Source organism: Panthera onca, chromosome A3 (genome assembly GCF_046562875.1).
Source record: "Panthera onca isolate mPanOnc1 chromosome A3, mPanOnc1 haplotype 2, whole genome shotgun sequence".
Taxonomy (NCBI): domain Eukaryota; kingdom Metazoa; phylum Chordata; class Mammalia; order Carnivora; family Felidae; genus Panthera; species Panthera onca.
Genome location: NC_138341.1, coordinates 138,459,981 through 138,479,972, shown reverse-complemented (window position 1 = coordinate 138,479,972; position 19,992 = coordinate 138,459,981). Strand labels below are relative to the sequence as shown.

Sequence of the window (19,992 nt, the reverse complement as noted above, 5' to 3'; positions counted from 1 at the left end):
ACAGGAACGCTGGCATCTCGCTCACCGAGCCCCGGCTGCTACATGAGACGTCACCACGACGGGAAGCCGGGTGAAGGGCAAACGGCTCAATGTACCACCCGCAACCGTCTAGAAGTCCAAGGTTACTTCAAAATAAAAAGTGGGAGAAAAGAAGCAGTTTCCTCTAGGAAAGGGGCTGAAAGAGACGAGGGCAGAAATAAACGGCGGTGGCAGCACGCGTGGGAGGCACGGGGGACAGGGCCGCATGCCTGTCGGTACAACGCTGTTGGTACAACCCATGGCCTGCGGTGAGCCCTGCCCTCCCGGAGGGGGGGGCACAGCTCACATTCCCACAAACGGTGACAGTCCCGTCATGCAGGACCACGAGAAAAGAAGCCTGCGGCCCCGGGACACCGATTATCCAACCACCTCCTCTGAGCAAACCCTGAGCATCTGAGCTGTGCCCCAGGTCCCGCACTTCTGCCCGTGGCTCGCCCTCAGCCTGTGTTGAGCAGCCCACAGAAGCTCCCACATCATGCGGACTGTCCAAAGCCGACTGTGAGCCCGTCACAGAACGCCAGGGTCAACGTAAACCGCTGTGATGCGTCTCACATCAGGAGGCTTGCCTGTGGGATCACGTTCCCGCTGGCTGTGAACACCTTAGCCTTCGCGCCTTTTCTCTCCCCCACCCCACGTCTGTCCCTGTCCTATCTTATCGTCCTCGTGCTACAAATGTGCAGAGCACGTCTCCCTAAACTATCAGCAGTGCAACAGATACCCAGGAATTGAAAATGTTTCAGCCTCAGGCCCTGAAATGAGTCCCCCTGAACTTACCAGGCCGATGCATTTCTTTAATATACTCCACACGCTGAAGTCGCTTCTGGTAAACATCGGGGCAGGCAATGACGTCCTATGAAGGAACGACCAGAGTGACGCGGGTTGGTCCCTCCAGCACCAGGTTCACTTACAACTGATGATTTTGCCCAGTGACCATTTCTTTTTTAGTTTTTAGATGCAAACACCGGCAATGTGTCTGCTCTGGCAGCCCGAGTGCTGTTACGTCCTAAAGAAAGGTCTCTGCACAGGCATCCTGGAGGGTCTCCCGGGAAAGGACGGTGACCACGGCAGAGGCCGGGCCAGGAAGGCACAAGACAGAGCCGCGTTAACAAAACCTTTTGGAAGTCTGCCGGGAGCCTGCCGGGAGTCCCTTTCAAACACAAGTTTGTTCTCCCGAGGCTCATTCTTTTCTAGGCTCTCTTCCTGCCAGCTTCCCGGGGAGGCCTGGCAGTCTCCCTCCCACGAATTGGGCTGGGATGAGACACTATTCCACCTGGGAAAGAGGGGTGCCTGAGCGGGCTGTGAAGCTAGAGTTGGGGGGAGGTGTGCTGGACCCATTGGCAAGGGTCAGGAGGGAAGAGCAGGAGGAGGGGGCCGGGGGCCAAGGTAGCAGGGCAGATGGGGCTCTGCTGTGGGAACGGGCTGGCTGCACCTGAGGACTCCAAAGAGGCCCCTGTAGGCTGGGACCAGTGACAACGGGCCCGGGGCCGGAGCCAGAGGAACACAGAGGGCCGGCCCTCATCCCAAGAGGAGAGTGACCCTGCGGTCCCCTCTCCCAGCCAAGGCGCTCTGTTCACCATCGCTGGGGACCACGCAGACACTGGCCAAGAGGCAGAGGCAGTGCATTCAGATCTGTCTAGTGCCCGCAGGGTGGAGAGGAGACGGGAGGGTGTGGAGGCAGTTACGGGCGCTACAGGGGCACAGGAGAGGCGGCCGGGCTGGGATGTGACTCAGGAGCCGGGAGGGCTGAGGAGCCCAGACGTGCGTAACGGGACCACGTGTCAGAGCTGGGTGACAATGCGCGGGGGCAGGAGGACGGTGTTAGGCCGACGCGCGAACCAGATTCATGGGGCGCTGAGCGGAGGACAGCAGAGCATGACCCACTCTAGGACCGGCCATTGGAGCACACGTGCAGAGGTGCTCCGACGCCTGCCGGCAGAACGAGCCGACAGGCAGGGGCGGGACGCCCAAGTCCCCTCCTGCATGCATCTAGCAGGCGCTGGGGTCTAGGGCCCAGAGCAGGGGCTGTGGTGAGGCTGCAGGGCTCCCTCAAGCTGCAAAGCAAGTCAGCGTGGGGGGGGACAGAGGCCGCCTGCCCACCGCCACTGCCTCGCGGGGCCTGTCTTGCCCTTGTCCTCGCTTCTGCTGGGGAAGACTTAGGTCACCGTCTCCAGAATCTAACTCGGAAGGAAAAGGAAATGTGGGGAAAAGGAAAGGGGGACTTGCTGCTCTAAACACCCATTTCCAAACTGTAGGGCAGACAGGCAGTGCAGCATTGAGAGGCAGGCGGTCTGCAGGGGGCAGCAGGAGGGCGGCCCTCCCGCCGGTCCACCCCGCAAGTCCTGGGGCGGGGACCGCAATCAGCAGTCAAGGAAGTGCCATCACTGACCTCCAGGAGCCAAGGACAGTGGCGTCAGGTCTCAGAATCTGTGGCTGAACAGGGCACCAGGGGATGCTGTCCGGGGGCACCATGGCTGGGTCACCCCTGCGCTCGGGACTCAGGAGATCTGAAGGAGCGCCCTGTGGCACGGCCAGGGCGTCACAGATACAGCGGAAGATTCTAAAACGCGCGCACGATGACGTACCTGTGCTTCTGAATTCCATTTTCTCGAGGGGGCCTCTCCCCGGCCTTTCCGACCCCATTACTTCTGCCGGAGTCCACACACATCACCGCAGCGACTCTCTGACTTGCCTCTGAAAATCCCCCGGAAGAGCTCTCAGAATCAAAGCCTGCACACAAGCAGAGTGGTAGTTTTTGCGGGGCCGGGGGGACACGGAAGCCCAGCTCCGAGAGCTCTGACCGCGGAATACCGGAAGCTCTACTTCATTCGTAACGGGCGCATCTTGCCACAATTCGCTCTGGTCCCCAAGAACCCGAGGCAGAGGCAGACGGAGGAACGCTTCTGGGGGCTTCCCCAGGAGCTCAGACAGCACGGGTGCCCTGTGCACCCGGTGCAGCCTGGCCACCACCTGCGGTCTGGCTGGGAGGCCGGGGAGCGCGGTGTGCCCGTGTCTCAGGCCGGGCTCACGCCCTGCGGGGCAGGCGACCTCTCCGGCACTCAGACCCGCCTCTAGGCTGCAGAATGTCCTGTCTCTGCACAAGGTCTGCAGTCAGCCCCGCCTCTTCTAAATGCAAGCCGTGGGGGCGCCTGAGGGGCTCGGTTGGTTAAATGTCCCACTCTTGATTTCAGATCAGGTCACGATCTCATGGTTCCGTTCATGAGATCGAGCCTCCCACGGGACTCCATCCTGGCAGCGCAGAGCCCGCTTGGGATTCTCTCTCCCTCTTCCTCTGCCCTTCTCCAGCTTGCGAGCCACCGCCCCCCGCCAAAATAAACTAAAAATAAAATAAAATACAAGCCACAGCACTGATGCTACAAGAACCTGCACCACACAAACACAGCGCCAGACTCTCATACCCATGAGCAAGAGCCCAAGCACGGAACCAGCCGGAGCTCAGAGCACACCCCACGTCCACAAAGAGCCACAAAGAGCCACAAAGAGCCACAAAGAGCTCGGGGAGCCGCAGCCACCAGGGAGGGGCTCCCAGACCACGGCGCTTGGCCATGACAGTGACCGTTTCCGGGAGGACGCGGGCTCACAGGGAGCTCGGCGCTCGCGCTGGCCCCTCACTTCACAGACCAGGGGAGGCCCAGGGCATAAGGCCAGGCGGGTTGAGCACGCCGTCAGTCCCGAAAAATAAAGAAACCTGCTGTGACACTTTCTTGAGGATACACAAAAAAGTCCTGTCTCGTACTTTTCCATATTGACAGGTTCCCAAGATGGAGTGTCCACACTTATCACGTGGTGGCTTTGAGAGGATACGTTAAAAACAAGCCTCTTTAACGATCAACATTTTCTGAAACAGCCCGTCACCTCTGATCTCACTGAGACAAAAGCAACATCTACTTAATCCCCAGTCCAAACTTGGCTTCCTAAGGAGACCCCCGTGCTGCAGGGCCTGCCCGCCCTCCTCTGTGTGTCCCTGTCCCCACAGACCCCCCGTCAACGCTAAGAGGCTGCAGGCGGCAGCTGTGAAGGAAAACGTTCACCTAAATCACTGCCCGAACCTGCGCCCGGGAAAACAGGGCGACACATCACTGAGAACCCTGCTGAAGTCTTTTCTCACATTAAGCCGGCGCAACATAAACGGTTTAAACATTTTAACGTACAACACGTGTTTATTACAGAAAAAAATACAGATAAACAAAGGAGAAACTTGAAATCACCTGTAATCTGATCACTCAGAGGTACACGCTGTTAACAGGTCTGTTTCCGTAGCCCTTAATCTGTACAAGTTTTTCACGTACTTTGAAAACTTTCCTGTTAATAGTGCCGGTTCTTGGAGGAAGTAACTGCCCACGAAGCCATTCCTCTAATAACTGCTGGGCGTAGACACTTCCCCTTAGATTACACAGGAAGGTGAGTCCCATGGCGAAGTGATCGGGATTCTGCGTCCTCCACGGTGCCTCCCTGGGGCCCTGCTGCTTGTCTCCCACTATTTGGTTTAGACCAAAGAGCTGAGGTGAGCCATCATTTCCGTGGACAGCTGCGTCCCGGGTCTCAGAGACGTGCAGAGAAGTGCAGCCGTGCGGGGAGGCGGGGGCAGGGGGAGGGGGGGCGCTTCTCTAAACGGCGGGCTACACAAAGCTCAGGTCCCATCCGAGGAAAAGTCTCCAGGCAGAGTCTGGAGACACTCAGGGGTCCAGGTCCACTGGTCCCAAGCAGAAGGAAGCTGCCCACAAGAGTCCTAAGGGAAGGGCACGCCAAGGCCGGCTCTCTTGGTTAGAGGCCTGGTCGCCCCGCAAGGGCCGGGAGGCCCACAGAGCACGTCTCGAACGACGCACGCGGTCACTGAGGACCGTGCAGGTTAGGCAGACAAGCGCACAGTCGCAAGGAAGACCGCAGCTACGAGACCAGGAAAGACGACTCAAGTAACTGAGCTCAGCCCCTCCTGCTGCCTGCACCTCAAACAAGAATAAGTCAACAGTCGGGCTGTCGGTCCATCAACCTGGTCTGGGAGGAGGGGCCGGTCTGGCCGGTGAGTGACGAGCGCCCCGGGCACACTGACCGGGCTCCAGGAGACAGACATTCACACAGCAAAGCGTGTCCAGAGGGGACAGTCACAGCAGTCACTACGGAAGTAGCCCCTTTGGCCACACCTGAAAGACCATCACTAAAAACCTGGTCTGGAGAAATATTTCAAAGTTGCTATTTTTATACTCCTCCACCTAAGGAGGAGGGAATTGGACTAGAATAGTTTCTCGAGGTCCCTTTCCACCAGTAAGAGTCCTCAACAGATGACAAAGGACGTTCCAATTGTTGACCACAGAGAATGGAGGGCCGTCTTGAACTTGAAGAGTCTTCGGGCCCATACGGCTACTTGTCACTTTCCTGCAGGTGCTCAGGGCTCCTTCACGGGGATGGCGAGCAGCCAAGCTGAGCCAGTGCGGGCTGACCCAGCCCAGCCTCCCCTCCCCTGCCCCTCCCGCCCCCCGCACCCGCACAGATCCCCATGCCCTCAACACACTGTTTTCCGTCAGGCATACACTATCGTCTTTCGGACTACAGGCTGCGCAGCAGTCCTTAAAATGGTCACGGGAAAAGCGAAACGTAGCTGAACTCTGAAACGGTAAGAGGCGTCGCGGAAGCACACACACTCACGAGCCTTGGAACACTTTACGCAGCACTAAACAAGATCCGGTTAGAACAGAGGACAGCGAGGCTTTGATCGTGACGTCTAAATAACATAAGAGAACTGCCCGTCTCGCTTAGGATCCAAATAACAGTATTTACGCTCCAGGGCAACTCTTTTAAAGACTAAAACTCAGTTGCCCCTTCTTGTTATCACCTGTGGCCCAAAGCTGAGCTTCTCCCCCGCAGCTGGGATAGGGTACATGCGAGTCAACGCCGGGGGACACGTCGCGTCTCTCTCCTGCATGGCCTCGCCTCCCAAGGCCAAGTCCAGGACCCGGACCCAAGCTCCTGCGCCCACACCGCGGCCTCTGAGTCACTTCCTGCCCCGCTCACCTGTGACAGCATCAAAGAATTCCTCCTCGCCGTTCATCCTGCCGTAGCCCGGCTCCCTCGCCACCCAGTCTCGGCTCTTCTACTGAACCATTGTACTGGACCTACATCGACAGCGTAAGTAATCGTGCGCCGTGAACTTTCCTTCTGGTAAAAACCCAACAGGCACTGGAAATCTAAGGGGAGAAAACATTTCAGTACACTTAGCTTTCAGAAGTTTTATGGTTCAGAAACATTTAGAAAATACCCATTCACCATTCTTGAAATCAATCTCAATTACAACGTAAGCAAAGAAAATGAGTGATCTAACAAATGCAGGATTTCAAAAAGTATGAAAACATCCATAATATAAATATCCATCAATGAATAATAGATCAAGAAGTAATCATTATTTGAAGTTATTAGTGTTTTTTTAATGTTTATTTATTTTTGAGAGAGAGACAGAGTAAGAGCGGGCAGGGGAGGGGCAGAGAGAGAGGGAGACGCAGGATCCGAAGCAGGCTCCAGGCTCCGAGCTGTCAGCCCAGAGCCCGACATGGGGCTCGAACTCACGAACTGTGAGATCGTGACCTGAGCCGAGATCAAGAGTCACACACTTAACCAACTGAGCCACCCAGGCGCCCTTATACAGTACTTCCATTTTTTAAAGATAAGTACAAATTTTTAAAAAGAAAACAATGAAATGATAGAGTCGGAGAGAGTTACTGTACAGGTGGAAAGGCGGGTCAGTTTCGGTGGGTGTTCACTCACATGTCTGGGGCTCAAACCTGCCCCCAGACGTCCCACTGAAGGTCACCACATACCCACACGGAAGCTACAACAGGTGGTTGTAGGCAAATGTGCAGAATAATTTTCAAGTATTTGTTTCATGCCAACTTAAACAATTTTTTTAATGTTTATTTATTTTTGAGAGGAGGGGGAGGGGCAGAGAGAGAGGGAGACACAGAATCCGGAGCAGGCTCCAGGCTCCGAGCTGTCAGCACAGAGCCCGACGCGGGGCTGGAACTCACGAACCGCGAGATCGTGACCTGAGCCAAAGTCAGACGCTCAACTGACTGAGCCCCCCAGGCGCCCGGAAGAACAGGATTTTATAAATGGAAGAGACTGAGCAAAAGATTAGCCTTGTCCCAGAAGGTTTGACTTTTTACAAAAACAAGCTGAGTCCATCTCACTATGTCAGTAACACAGATCTGGGCCCCCAGAGCCCTCCTGCGAGTTCTGAGGGTGGTGAAGGAGCAGCCGGTCCCGAGGGAGGGACATGCCCTCTGTCCTTGGAGTGGAGACACAGCACTGGGTGACGTCCCCAGAGCGGCTCATCTCTGGCCCCGTCCGGTGCTACACGAGCTCCCACACTAGAAAACAAACTGGCATTAAGTTCCTCCATTCTTCCTGCCTTGAAAGGCTCTCTCAGAGACGCCTTTTCCCTTCCCACCGGCGGAACCAGGCACCAGGCGGCTTCTGGAAACACCCATACAAAGCCTCGCTCACAAGTCCGGGATTCGTTGCCTGTGCACATTAGAGAAGTTATTACTTACTCCCAGTTCCTCGGGGACACAATGTGTCCCCTCTACAACACGTAGCAACTTGCTCTGCCCCGCTAGAAGCCACCCAAAGGACCCAGGGTCCCTGGAGGAGAAATGGCTGAATCCAGGACTGGGAACCAACCCTCCAGGGCAGCAAGAAGCTGGGGGTCCCGGCACAAGATGCAGGATGGGCCTGCAGAGGCTCCCTCTGCAACACGAGAACCGTCTGAGCACCAGGATGCTGCAAGACACTGAGACACATCGGGTACAGCTGGGTCCTCGCTCGCGAAGATGCCGGAAGGAGATGGGGCGGCCGTCCCGGATGATGCCGGCACACCCGGTCGTCCTGGAGCAGCGGCCACGCCGATCTCCTCGGTGTCGCTCTGATGTCATGCCCGTGCTGCCGCAGCGAGCACAGCCGACTTGCTCTGAAAAACCAGTCAACGACAGGAGCACCAGGAGTCCTCCTGTCTCCTCTTGGGCGCAGCCTCTGTGCACCGCTGGGGGGGGGGGGGGGGGGGGGGGGCAGGTAACCAGGGTGGGCGCTGCTTCAGAGCAGTTTCCAGCGGGCCCATGGGATGGGATGAGGGTGTGTGAGAGGCGAAGGGGCCGGGAGTCCTGACCCGTCCGTGCGGCGATCCCCCACCACAGGCTGCAGTGGATACTCACTCCCGGCCTCTCCGGGGGGACACCAGCCCAGGAGACACCGCCAGTCCTCCCGGCTTGCCACAAAACGCCTCCCCTCATTGAGAGGAGTCTCATCCAGCTCTCTCCGAGGGGTGCCCTCTGACTGCCGTCCGTGCGTCCAGGACCCCGGCTCAAAACGCAAAATGTTCCTCCACCACTTGTACAAGTACCTGTGCCTAAGCCTTACACATCCATCTGTACGATTCTCTCAGAAAAACAGATCTACTCGTCTAGGACTGAGTGAGTGGCTAAGGGACCCTGGAGGTTACTCTCCAGGGTCGACTCAAGAGGAGAACTGTGAGTTATCTCTCTTTCTCTATAAACACCAGGCAAGGCCACCCAGAGGTGATCTTCACGAGGAAAGACAGGGACACGAGTAAATGAAAGTGCTGAATCTACTTTTGCAGTTAAATTACCAATTCTGGATTTTTAGATTGTTCAAACTAACATAAATCCTATCTAACACTTTAAAAACGTGCTGGCAGGCACCAACCAGATGGAAGGGAAGGAAGGAAACAGAGGACCTGCCTGACACAGTAAACCAAGCAAAAATACGGCACACACCTGGAACACGCCCCAACAGCAGCAACAGGACACGCGGTCTCCAGCAGCGACCGGATGTCAGGCCACAGATTACATCTCAACAGATTTTACCAAAAACTCTCGCGCAAATCACCTCCTCTGCCCATAAGGCAACGAGTTAGAAATCAATAACAGAAGGAAAACTGGAATACTCACAAACCGTGGAAATCCAACGGCAGGCTCTTAAGCAAGCAACGGGTCAAAGAAGAAATCTCAAGGGAAATGAGAAAATACTTAGAAACAAACGAAGATGAAGACACAATATACCCACAAGTAGGAGACTCAGTGAAAGCAAATGCTGAGGTGAGGGAAACCTACAGCCACCAACACCAGCATCGAAACTCAACCTAACTCACATCAACAACCCGACTTTACAAGCTGAGGAAAAAGAACAAATACCAGGGTTAGCAGAAAGAAGGAAATAAGGACAGAGAAACAGAGAAAATCAATGAAACTAAAAGTTGGTTCCCTGACAACATCAACAAAATGATCACCTTCAGCTGGGTAGACTAAGAAAAAGAGAGAGAATACGCAACTAAGATTGGACATTCTTACCGACTCGACATAAATACAAAGGACTCGTAAGAGCCTGCGAACTATGAGCAATGATCCACCAACTGCCTGGATACCCTAGATTGAAACGGACAAATTCCCAGAAACACAAGACTCACCAAGACGAACTCACAAAGAAACAGAAAATCTCTGACTAGTAAGGAGACTGAACCAAGGATCGACTCTCACAGCAGGGGCGCCTGGGTGGCTCAGTCAGTCAGTCGTGCGTCCAACTCTTGATTTTGGCCCAGGTGACGATCTCACGGTTCGTGAGATCAAGGCCCGCATCAGGCTCCTCACGGACAGCACGGAGGCTGCTCGGGATTCTCTCTCTCTCTGCCCCTCTCCCTGCTCACATTCTCTCTCTGTCTCTCTCAAAATAAACAAAAAAATTTCACTTAAAAAAATCTCACAGCCAAGAAAATCCCTGGGCCTGATGGCTTCCCTGGTGTATTGTACCAAACATCCAAGGAAGAACTAAGACAAATTCTTCTCAAACTTTTCCAAAAACTGAAGAGGAGGGAGCATTTCCTAACTCATTCTAGGAGGTCAGCATGACCCTGAACCAAGGCCAAACAAAGACACTGCAAGGAGAAAACTACACTGCAATGTCCCTTAAGAACACAGAGGCAAAAGTCCTCAACAAAATAACGGTAAAATAAACACATTAAAACACGTTCAGCAACACATTAAACGGACCATACACAACGACCAGATGGAATTTCTTCCTGGAGCGCAAGGATGGTTCAACATATGAAAACTGATTGATACAACAGGTCACATCAACAGAATCATGGGGAAAACGCACATGACCTTCTCGGTCGATGCATAAAAATCATCTGAGAAAATTCAACACATTTTCGTGATAAAAACTCTAAAAGCTAGCAATAGAAGGACAGTACCACCCCCTAGGCAGAGCCAAATATGAAAACCAACGGCAAATACAGTCAAAGGCAAAAGACTGAAAGCTTTTCCTCTAAGATCAGGAACAAGGCAAGGATAGCAGTTTCTCAAAAATTAAACACAGAATTATCACATGACCCAGCAATCCCACCTACAGGCTTTTGCCCAAAAGGATGGAACGCAAGGTCCTGGAGAGATGTTTGCACACCCAGGCTGACAGCAGAATTATGCACAACAGCTAAAACGTGGAAGCGAGCCGGTACTCGCTGGCGGGTGAACAGAGAGACCAAACGTGGTTTATACGTGCAGTGGACCATCCCGGCCTCGGAAAGGAGGGAAAGGCTGATACCCGCCACCACGTGGAGGGACCTTGAGGACACTGTGCTCAGTGAAGTGAGCCAGGCACAAAAAGACAAATACTGTCTGATTCCACTTACATGAGGACTTAAGGAGTGGTTACATTCATAGACACAGATGATGGCTGCCAGGAGCCGGGGGCAGGGGAATGGGGATTAGTGTTTAATGGGGACAGAGTTTCAATTTTACAAGATGACAACGGTGCCAGCGAGGGGTGACAATCAGGGTTCCACACGGTTATGAATGATTTACTACCACTGAAACGCACACTTAAAAACGGTTAAGATGGGGGCGCCTGGCTGGCTCAGTCAGTGGGACGCGTGACTTTTAATCTTGGGGTTGTGAGTTCCAGCCCCACCGTGGGTACAGAGATTATTTTTTTTAATGGTTAGGATGGTAAATTTTATGTTATTCTACCACAACTGTAAAAATTGGAAAAAGTACATAAGCACTGCAAACAAAAAATAAACGATTACGGACAGAGCTCAAACGCACTGGCTGCTAAGCTTACTCAGCTTTACACTGAAAGGGAAAAGCTGCCATTATCACCAGTGATGGGATTGTTGCTAAGGAGGGACCCCAAAACCTCATCTCACACTCCAACCTCGGGGAATGTTTCTCCTTCTGACGGCTCAAAGTGGTGGCTCATTCTCACCAGGAAACCGTGTGGCCGTGTGAAATCGGGGACCTGCAGAGCAAGGTCGGGCGCTGGCACGGGGAGGGAGGCGGACGCGGACCCCAGGACGGAACGCAGGGCGGTCCCAGAAGAAGCGGGCCCAGGGCGATCGCCAGGGCGACTCGGGAGGCCCTGCACGCAGAGCAGCCTCGGGAACTGGGCCCGCGCTCGAGGCGCCGACTGCCTACGGCTGGGTTTCCATCCAGCACAAGTCAGAAGCTGTACCTTCTAGAGCACAGTTCGTGGCAAGGCTCTCATGGCCCCAGCTCTTAAGGTCAAGGCCAAACGATCTAGAAACAGATGCCCCGTCCACAGTGCAGAGAACTCAGGCTAGGGAGGCGACAAACCAAAGCCCCCCCCCACCCCCCCCCCGGGTCCCCGCGGGCGTGAGACCCCTGGAGAGACGTTACAGTAACACTGAAAGTTACCAGAGTGCTCGGCGGTTCCCCAGGAGCCCCGGAGCAGGAAACACCGCCACTTCCGAGCGTGGAAGCCGCACGGCTCAGCACACGCTGGACAATGAGCCGTGGGCGGGAAGTGAAGAACACGATGGCAGAGATGGGAGCGAGAAATCAGGAACAGGGAAGCCGAGGCTTCTCGGTGACACTGACGCGTGGCAAGGGGGACGCTGGCCCTGGCGGAGGGGCGGCCCCCGGCTCGCGGGCTCTCTCCACCGGGCAGCTCCACAGGCTCGAGTGAGGGGCCCCGAGCCACCCCGTCCTGTGCCTCTGGAGACCTCGCCCCTGCGGGGGGACACCGTGCTTGGGGCCGCCCTTACTTTTCGTGCCTCGAAGCCCACTTTGTGCACGAGGCCCACCTGTCACCGGATGCCTGCAGACCCTTGCCCTACGGATGCCCACTATGCCACAGCCCCGCTTCCCTCCTTCGTAAAGCCTCAAAAATTCATGCAGGCACACACCCCACCCGCACAGGCTCCAGCCCGCCAGAAACGCACTCGCGGGCTCCGTCGGGCGCGGGGCCGCTGGCTGCCGGGGACTCTGAGCCCCCAGAATGGGGCTGAGACCACGGGGCGGGGGCCTTTCCCGCTGCCCACCCGGCAGCCCTGGCCAGCTCCCGGGATCCCGCCACACACAAGGAGGCGTTCGGCAGAGCGGGGAGGCGCCGAAGCACCGGGGCCGGTCGGAGCGGCAGGACCTTCCCAAGACCCAGCCGCCGGGTGCGACCCAGTAAGGATATCAGGCCAAGCCCGCCGTTCGCTCTCCTTTCCAAAACCGCCTGCACTGCTCAACTGGCAGTCACGGAATCACGCCTCGGGCCACCCGCTGAGGGACCCTCCGGCCCGCCCGTTCCCACAGCCGCACAGCCAGGGCGGTCAGCGACCTGCTCGGGCGCACACAGCCTGTGTCACAAGGTGAGCCGCACGGACTGTCTGCCTCCCTCCCGGAGAGCGCCGCGCACTCGGGCCTCCGGGACCAGGGGCGGGAGCAGGGACTGACCGCTGGGCTCTGCGTCCTTCCACCCGTGCGGGATGTGATGCCATCCGGTTGTACGCGACGCTCCATCGAGTGCCGTTTCCAGGCCACGGCGGGTGAGCCGTGTGTCCCTGTGTGTGTCCCTGCCCGGGTCTGCGTCATCTGCATCGCAAAAACCGGCCTCCTGACACTGCAGAATTTACAGCTTCTCCCCCGACGGGCAGCTGTGGGCTCTCTCCAACACACTGGCGCTGACGCCGCGCCACCCTCAGAAGGCACCACCTCGCTTCCAGACCGGCCAAGCCGGTTTACCAGCCACTGTGCAAAGGCTGGTGGGTGGGGTTAGGAGTCCACTCAAGAAACGGAGGGCTTCTGGGCTTGAGGAAGGGACACGAACCTCTCATGCTCTGTCAGTCGCTACTGTTTACCACTCTCTGGGCCAACAGGGTGGCCTTGAAAGGCAGGCAGAGGGTGAAGCTGCCTGGCCCGCAGGAGGAGAGCGGGGGAGCTGCACTTCCTGGTGGGACTGGGCCGGCCGGCTGGCTCGGCAAGTGGGAGTGAAGCACTCCACCACCCAGGCCCACCTCCTTCTAGCTCCCTGTGCCCCCTCCAGCTCCCTGTGCCCCCTCCAGATCCCTGTGTCCCCTCCAGCTCCCTGTGCCCCCTCCAGATCCCTGTGCCCCCTCCAGATCCCTGTGTCCCCTCCAGCTCCCCGCCTCCATTGAACCAAACTCCTTCTCATTCAACGAGTGCCAGGAATACATCACACACTTCAAGGAACAAGAGCTTAGAACCCAGCACCAAGTGTTTCCAAACATGCGCGAGATGAACGCAAGCTTTTTCACGTACACACGTTTGTTTTAATCGACCTCGTCACTGCGAAACAGAAAAAAGCGGTTCCAACGCAGCTCGAGAGAATGCGTGAGAACACTCGGGAACTCTGTCCACGGCCTGTGGTCTGTGTTCACAGAAGACCGCCGAGCAGCCACCACGCCAGAGGGTGCCGTGCAGAGCCCTCAGAGTCCGCAGGGCCAGCCCCCCGCGCTGCCTGGTACCCTTTGATGAGCAGAACCAAATGCCGCGGACCAGCAAGCAGCGACCGGGGCAGCTGGGATGCGGGGTGCGGTGCGGGAGCAGCGAAAGGGGGTGCCCCGGCCACCCTCAGGGCACCCCACTCCCACGGAGCCTGCTGCCAGCCTCCGTCCGGCAGGATGCTTCAGATGCCAACTCCGTCATGGCACAGAGGCCCGTCTGCCATACCTGCCCTTCCGTCTGCCTGCTGCCCTTCCCTGTCCCACGTCCTTCCCGCTCATCTCCAGGTACCCTTCTCACTGCGCGAATATCAGACCTGCTGGTTACTCCCAGCTACACTTCCTGAACACTGATGGTGGGGACGGGCGGTGTCAGGGATGAACTTGTAACCAACGTCCCAAATACGAGAGAGAAACAAAAAGGGGAAAAATCCTAAAACTCTGTATTCATTGTTTTTCTTCAGGAAGGTAACTAGGTTCTCCACTAAGTTCTCCAAAGGGCTCTGGATCCAAAACTGGGCTATGACCCCACGTGTGGGCCCCACGTGCCAGTGAGCACACCAGGCACCTGAGAACAATGGGAGCGGGTCACACACACATCCCGGAAGCCCAGATCCAGTAGATCTGGGGCTGGGCCTGGAACCTGCACTTCTCAGAAAATTCCCCAGGTCTTTCTGATGAGAAGCCAGGGTTAAAATCCCTCCGTCGCTAACCGAAGAGCCTTCCGCCCTGACAGGCATCGGCATTCAATCCAAAGGACAGCTAGCGCAGACAAGCACCTACAGCACCACTGAGAGGCTGGCTCCCCGCACGGGGACCCCTCCCACCCTGCTCTGTCCTGGGGACCTGCCCTGCTCCCCCACCCCGGTCAAGGACTCTGGAAGACAGGTCCTTGGTCCTAACTTATACAGGATTATACAGCATGGCTCCGGCCCTTCTCTCCCCTGTCCAGTGTGTGACAGTGTGGCATCTGTCACCACTGTCCTTTTTCCTGGTGCTTCTCTACACACCAAAGGGTTCCAGTGTGGACATCAAATCATACGGTCACCCTGGTTTTAAGGCAATGGCGGAAGTCACTTTCTGGCCAACACAGTGGCTCAACGTGTCAGACTTCAGCTGATCTTTTCTCGCGATCAGCCTTTTGTTTGTCCAATAAAACTCACAGCCTTCCCTGCCCCGCGGCTGCCACAGTTTTTTCCAGAATCTGGATTCAGTACAGCTTCCCTACAGACCATTCTTGTGTATGTCATGCTCTCTCCCAAGAACCTCTGCACCAGCCTGGACCAAGATTTTCTCCGGGCACCTTTTAAGGCCAGTGCCCGTCCACCGCTCACCATCAGACAGGCCTGGCCACCCAGGAGCGGCCCAGATGGTTTCCACCGCTGACAGGCCTCAACCTTGGGGACAGCCCCAGACCCTAGCACCCAGGCACCCAGGGTTTCTTGAACAGACTCCCAGGCACGGTGGGATGAGGCCCAGAAGAGCGCCACGCACATGCCCACCCCCCACCCCCATCAGGCCCCAAGGCTGTGGAGCCAGGGGCCGCTCAGCCAGGATTGATCCCAAAGTCTGGGTCTCCAAACAGCGTCTGCAGGCAGTGCCGCCCGGATCTCAGACGTCTGCTTCTTCAAGACAATCCTTGTTATTTTTTTACTTGTAAGTCTTCTCCACCCCCAATGTGGGGCTCAAACTTACAACCCAAGATGAAGAGTCGCACGCCCTACCGGCTGGCTCAGTCCAGCCGGGCACCCCAAGACAGCCCTCTGTAAAGGCTTACTTCTACTCTGGCTCAACACAAAGATCACGACATTTGCATAACCTGAAGGTCCAGGTGAAAGACCTGGTTTGGGGTTCTGCCCAACGGCCCCAAGTTCTTTTCTGAGTTTGGGAGGGAGAGGAAGAAATGCCATCAAGTTCACAGGCCTGTCTGAGTGGCCATTGATCACACAGTCCCCAAGGAGAGCGGCGGATACGGGCCGCACTCCACACCGCGTCTCCCAGTCCGGGCTCGACCCAACCCGGGTGTGGCGCGGCTGTCACACCAAGCACTTTGAGAAAAAGAAATGATGGCAGGGACACAAGTTAATCACCGCGCGCGGAAAGCGCATTTAAAGTATCCAAGTGCGACCCAAGATACTAATGCTTTTTATTGATCAGTCAAGTTCACATACTAACTTCCTTTCGGTCTCACTCCGCTACGACTCAACTGTAAAGTGCGCCAAGCTCAGGGGGAAGCTGCACACGTGACAGCGTGCCGAGCACTAAGTCAGGAGTCAGCCTCCACCGGGAGGACACGGCGGTGGCCTGGACCACGCGCTGGCTGTCCCCGCGCCCAGGGCCCTCGGCTGAGGTACGGTGTGTCCGTAAGCACCGGACAACCCCACGCGAACGGTCGGAACTTGAAGGCATCCCCGTGACTCATCTCAGCAGAAGGCAGAGCTGCCCACCAAAGATGTCCTGGCTTCGCTTCGAAGCCGCATCTGCGCCTGTGTGTGTCACGGCCAACTTCAACGCTCTCTGGCCGGGACGGAAGGGGCAGCCGAGGGGCACCCGGCACCCGTCATGATACTGGACACTCTCCGTTACATTTTCACAGACAGTCCTCCCAGGAGCCTGTGCTGCAGCCACAGACCCCGGACGCGAGAAGAGAGAAGTAACTCTGCCCCCATCGAAGTCAAGGGGCTGCGGCTGGAGCCTGAGGGCCCCCCCCCCGCGCTCTCCCTGCTGCCCCCACCGCCTGCCTGCGGAATGATTCTTCAACTCTGGAGCACCTCAGCCACCTGGAGCACCATCCTCCCGGCTCTCACTCCATGTAAGCCCTACGTGCCTCATATCCGCCGCAGCCAAACTCCCAGGAAAAGACGAGGCCGTGGCTTTTCAAAGAAATACTAAAGAGACAACTAGCCCCGTTTGAAGACAATACTGAGTGCCTAAAGGTTGGAAAACTTCCCCACTAAAAAACCAAATGTCCTTTTGTAATCAGCTGAATGTAACAAAATGTTAAAAGTCCAGCCAGCTTTAAGTGCACGTCCAAGCCTCATTTGCTCGCATTTCCTGGAGGCATGGCTGAGGGCACTAGCATGAAAGTCAAGTGGCACTTTTTAAACATTACAACAACCCCGTTGGTCAAAACGCTAGACAAAACGGGAGTCTGATGCCCCGAAACGCCTCTGAGACAAGGAATGCCCTGGGCGTGCTTCGCAGTAATGCAGCGAGTCTGCTCGGAACTGAATTGTGAGCCACAACGTCAGACCTGCATGGACCTCCATCATCGCCCCGCTCCTACAATTCAACCTTCCGCACAGTGAACATCAACCACCTTGCTGCCAATGAAGCAACTGGACAGCAGGTGGGATATTTCAGGAAAAGCTGGGATAGCCAGATGGAGAATTCCTTTATTTCAGTAGGAATAAAATGGTTCTATAAACACCATGCTCACAAAAAAATGAAAATCTCTCAGGTGCATATGCTGTAAGAAATACAATTCTGACACATTACGATGTGTTACTACATGTGATACAGCACATGTAGAATGTTCCAGAAGAAAACGTTAAGGGGCTATTGTAAACAATAATTTTGGTTTTAAAAGGCCATAGGGAGGGGCGCCTGGGTGGCTCAGTCGTTTGAGCGTCCGACTTCGGCTCAGGTCATGATCTCATGGTTGATGAGTTCGAGCCCGAGTCAGGCTCTGTGCTGACAGCTCAGAGCCTGGAGCCTGTTTCAGATTCTGTGTGTGCCTCTCTGTCTGCCCCTCCCCCGCTCATGCTCTGTCTCTCTGTCAAAAATAAACATTAAAAAAAATTTTTTTTTCAAAAGGCCATAGGGAGAGGCACTTTAAGAGTGTAAACTCTGAAGCCAGCCTACTTGGGTTCAAATCCCTGCTCTATCATCCACTACTGTGTGACTCAGAGTAAGTTCCCCACCTCTCCGCTCCTCGGCTCACTCATGAACACATTAAGGATGTCAAACACAGGAATAAAGTGAATATAATAGGCTCGCTGCAGTCCTGGGAAGACAACTGTTACACAGTATCACCACCCGAGGTAGGAGCTGTTATTAACATTAAGGGCATGTGACGCAGACAGGAAAAGCAAATCTACCCAGGAGAGTCAGTCCATGCATGGTCATGTTTTCAGTGACAACACCATGCCAGGCCCTGCGCTGGACAAGGAGGAAGTGGAGCCGGTAAGGTTCCTGTTCTCAACAAGAGGAAAGGGAACTAATAATCCGGAGCACCTACTATGTGCCGGGGACTTGGGGGTGATGGGGTCGTCTGCTCCTCAGCCCTGCAGGTAAATGACATATGGCACAGAGGAAGGAGCTGAGGCTGGGGGAGATGGGAAAACACCACCCAGCAGACGGTCAGCAAGAGCCTTCTACTTGCAGGGACGCCCTCGGGGACACCGTCCTTGCACCAGCCCCCAGGGCTGTGTCCCTCCCACATCCCCAGTGGGTTGGAGGGGTCAGGCAGCTTGCTGCCTGAATTCCAGAAATGAGCGAAGCGAGCGAGGCCAGGTCTCCAGATGTGCCCAAGCAGGCAGTCCCAGAAAAGGGGCTAATGCTGCCGCAGCTGCGGGCCCAGGTGGGCAGCTGGTCCCGGACTGACACTCAGGATACAGACCCGGGACATGAGCACGGCTTCCCGGGAGGTGACCCTCACACTCAGGAGCACCGGGAACACGGGCCAGCACCTGGTTTCTCCTCCCGCACACGTGGGGGTACCGACTGGAGACCGCCCCAGGCCCCGTTCTGCGAGGCTGCGCTCGGTAAGTCCGACGGCTTGCGCGGGAGCGGGGAAAGAGGAAACACGTCCGACCTGTGCGACATCAGAGTCCGGTCCAGGGCGCCCCACGGCACGACGGGCAGCGAAGGCTGACACACGGACGGCGAGCCAGGCGCGGGCGCACCAGCCCTCCCACAGGTGGTCGCCCGGGGCGGCCGGGTCCCCGGCGGGGACGCTGCCCCTCCGCGCGGCCCGCGTGTGCGACCCCGGGCCGCAGCCCGCGCCCCCGGCCCTCCCGCCGCCCGGCGGGGCGGGCAGGCGAGCCCGGGCCTCCCAGCCCACCCGACTTCCGGCACCGCGGTTGCCCGGCGACGCGGGGCCTCCGCCGCCGCCCCCCGCCCGCCGCCGCCAACTTTCCTCCCAAGTTTCCCCGGGGCCGCAGGGCTGACGGGCGGGCGGGCGGCGGGGGTCGGGCCGGGGTCGGGCCGGGTCCAGGCCTGGCCGGCGGGTCGGTGAGCACGGGGCTCCCGCTCCCCACCACCACCCCGCCCCGCCGGGCCTCCCGCCCGCCCGACGCCCGCCCGAGCCCCCGGCGACGCGGGGCCGGGGTCCGGGCCGCTCACCTGGACCGCGGTCGCTCCGGCGCCGGCCGAGCCTCGCCGCCCACCCCGCCCCCGCCCCACAGGCCCGCGACCCGCTGACACCGAGGCGGAAGTGCGGCCGGCCGCCAGGCAGACTGACAGCCGGCGCTCTCCACTCGCCGCGCCCGGCGCCGGAGCGTCAGCGGCCGTCCGCCCAATCCGCGCCCGGCCCGAGGGCCGCGCCGGGAGGCGGGACTATGCTAATCATTTGCGGGAGCGGCAACCCCCGTTGCCCCTCGGGAGTCCCGCCCGCGCGGAGGAGTGACGCCACGGACAGCCAGTCACAGCAGGTAGAGGCGGGGTTATGCAGATATTGACCCTAGGTGGGTGGGAGAGAGGGAGGAAGGGGCGTGGCTGGACGGGTTGAGTTTACAAACAGCGAGTCAGGTGGCGGGGGTGCTGGGCGGTTGGTGGCTCTGCGCTCCGCTGTTCCCGACCCCCAGGGGACGGGCGGCGGCTGGAGTCCTCCTCTCAAAGCTGTCTTCCTCAGTTCAAACATGTTGCGGGCTCCCCCTTGTCCACCCTCCTTGGCATACCATTCATCGCTCACCAGAATCCTGCGCCAATTTACCCTCCGGCCGTATCCCTGGCAGTTAATTCCCCTGTTTAAAACTCACTGATCTGGGTGCGCCTGGGTGGCTCAGTCGGTTAAGTGTCCAACTTCAGCTCAGGTCACGATCTCGCGGTCCGTGAGTTCGAGCCCGGGGCTCTAGGCTGACCGCTCAGAGCCTGGAACCTGCTTCAGATTCTGTGTCTCCCTCTCTCTCTGCCTCTCCTCATTCATGCTCTCTCTCTCTCTCTCTCTCTCTCTCTCTGTCTCA

General features: G+C 57.2%; 1 protein-coding gene across 4 annotated transcripts in view; it reads right to left on the bottom strand.

Moving 5' to 3' along the window:
* Positions 1-19,264, bottom strand: part of OSBPL2 (oxysterol binding protein like 2) — a 36,215-nt gene extending 16,951 nt beyond the window's left edge. Inside the window, exons 1-4 of one of the 4 annotated variants that reach the window (XM_081795390.1) lie at positions 19,154-19,264; positions 6,067-6,239; positions 2,622-2,766; positions 814-889 (exon numbers count right to left, since the gene is read on the bottom strand). In XM_081795390.1, the coding sequence (XP_081651516.1) occupies positions 814-889; positions 2,622-2,766; positions 6,067-6,103 (258 nt within the window). In that variant the 5' untranslated portion in view covers positions 6,104-6,239; positions 19,154-19,264. Of the gene's footprint in view, positions 1-813; positions 890-2,621; positions 2,767-6,066; positions 6,240-18,623; positions 18,812-19,153 lie in introns of those variants that run through there. The other 3 variants (XM_081795391.1, XM_081795392.1, XM_081795393.1) reach the window with 3 other exon arrangements.
* Between the last annotated feature and the right edge of the window lie 728 nt (positions 19,265-19,992).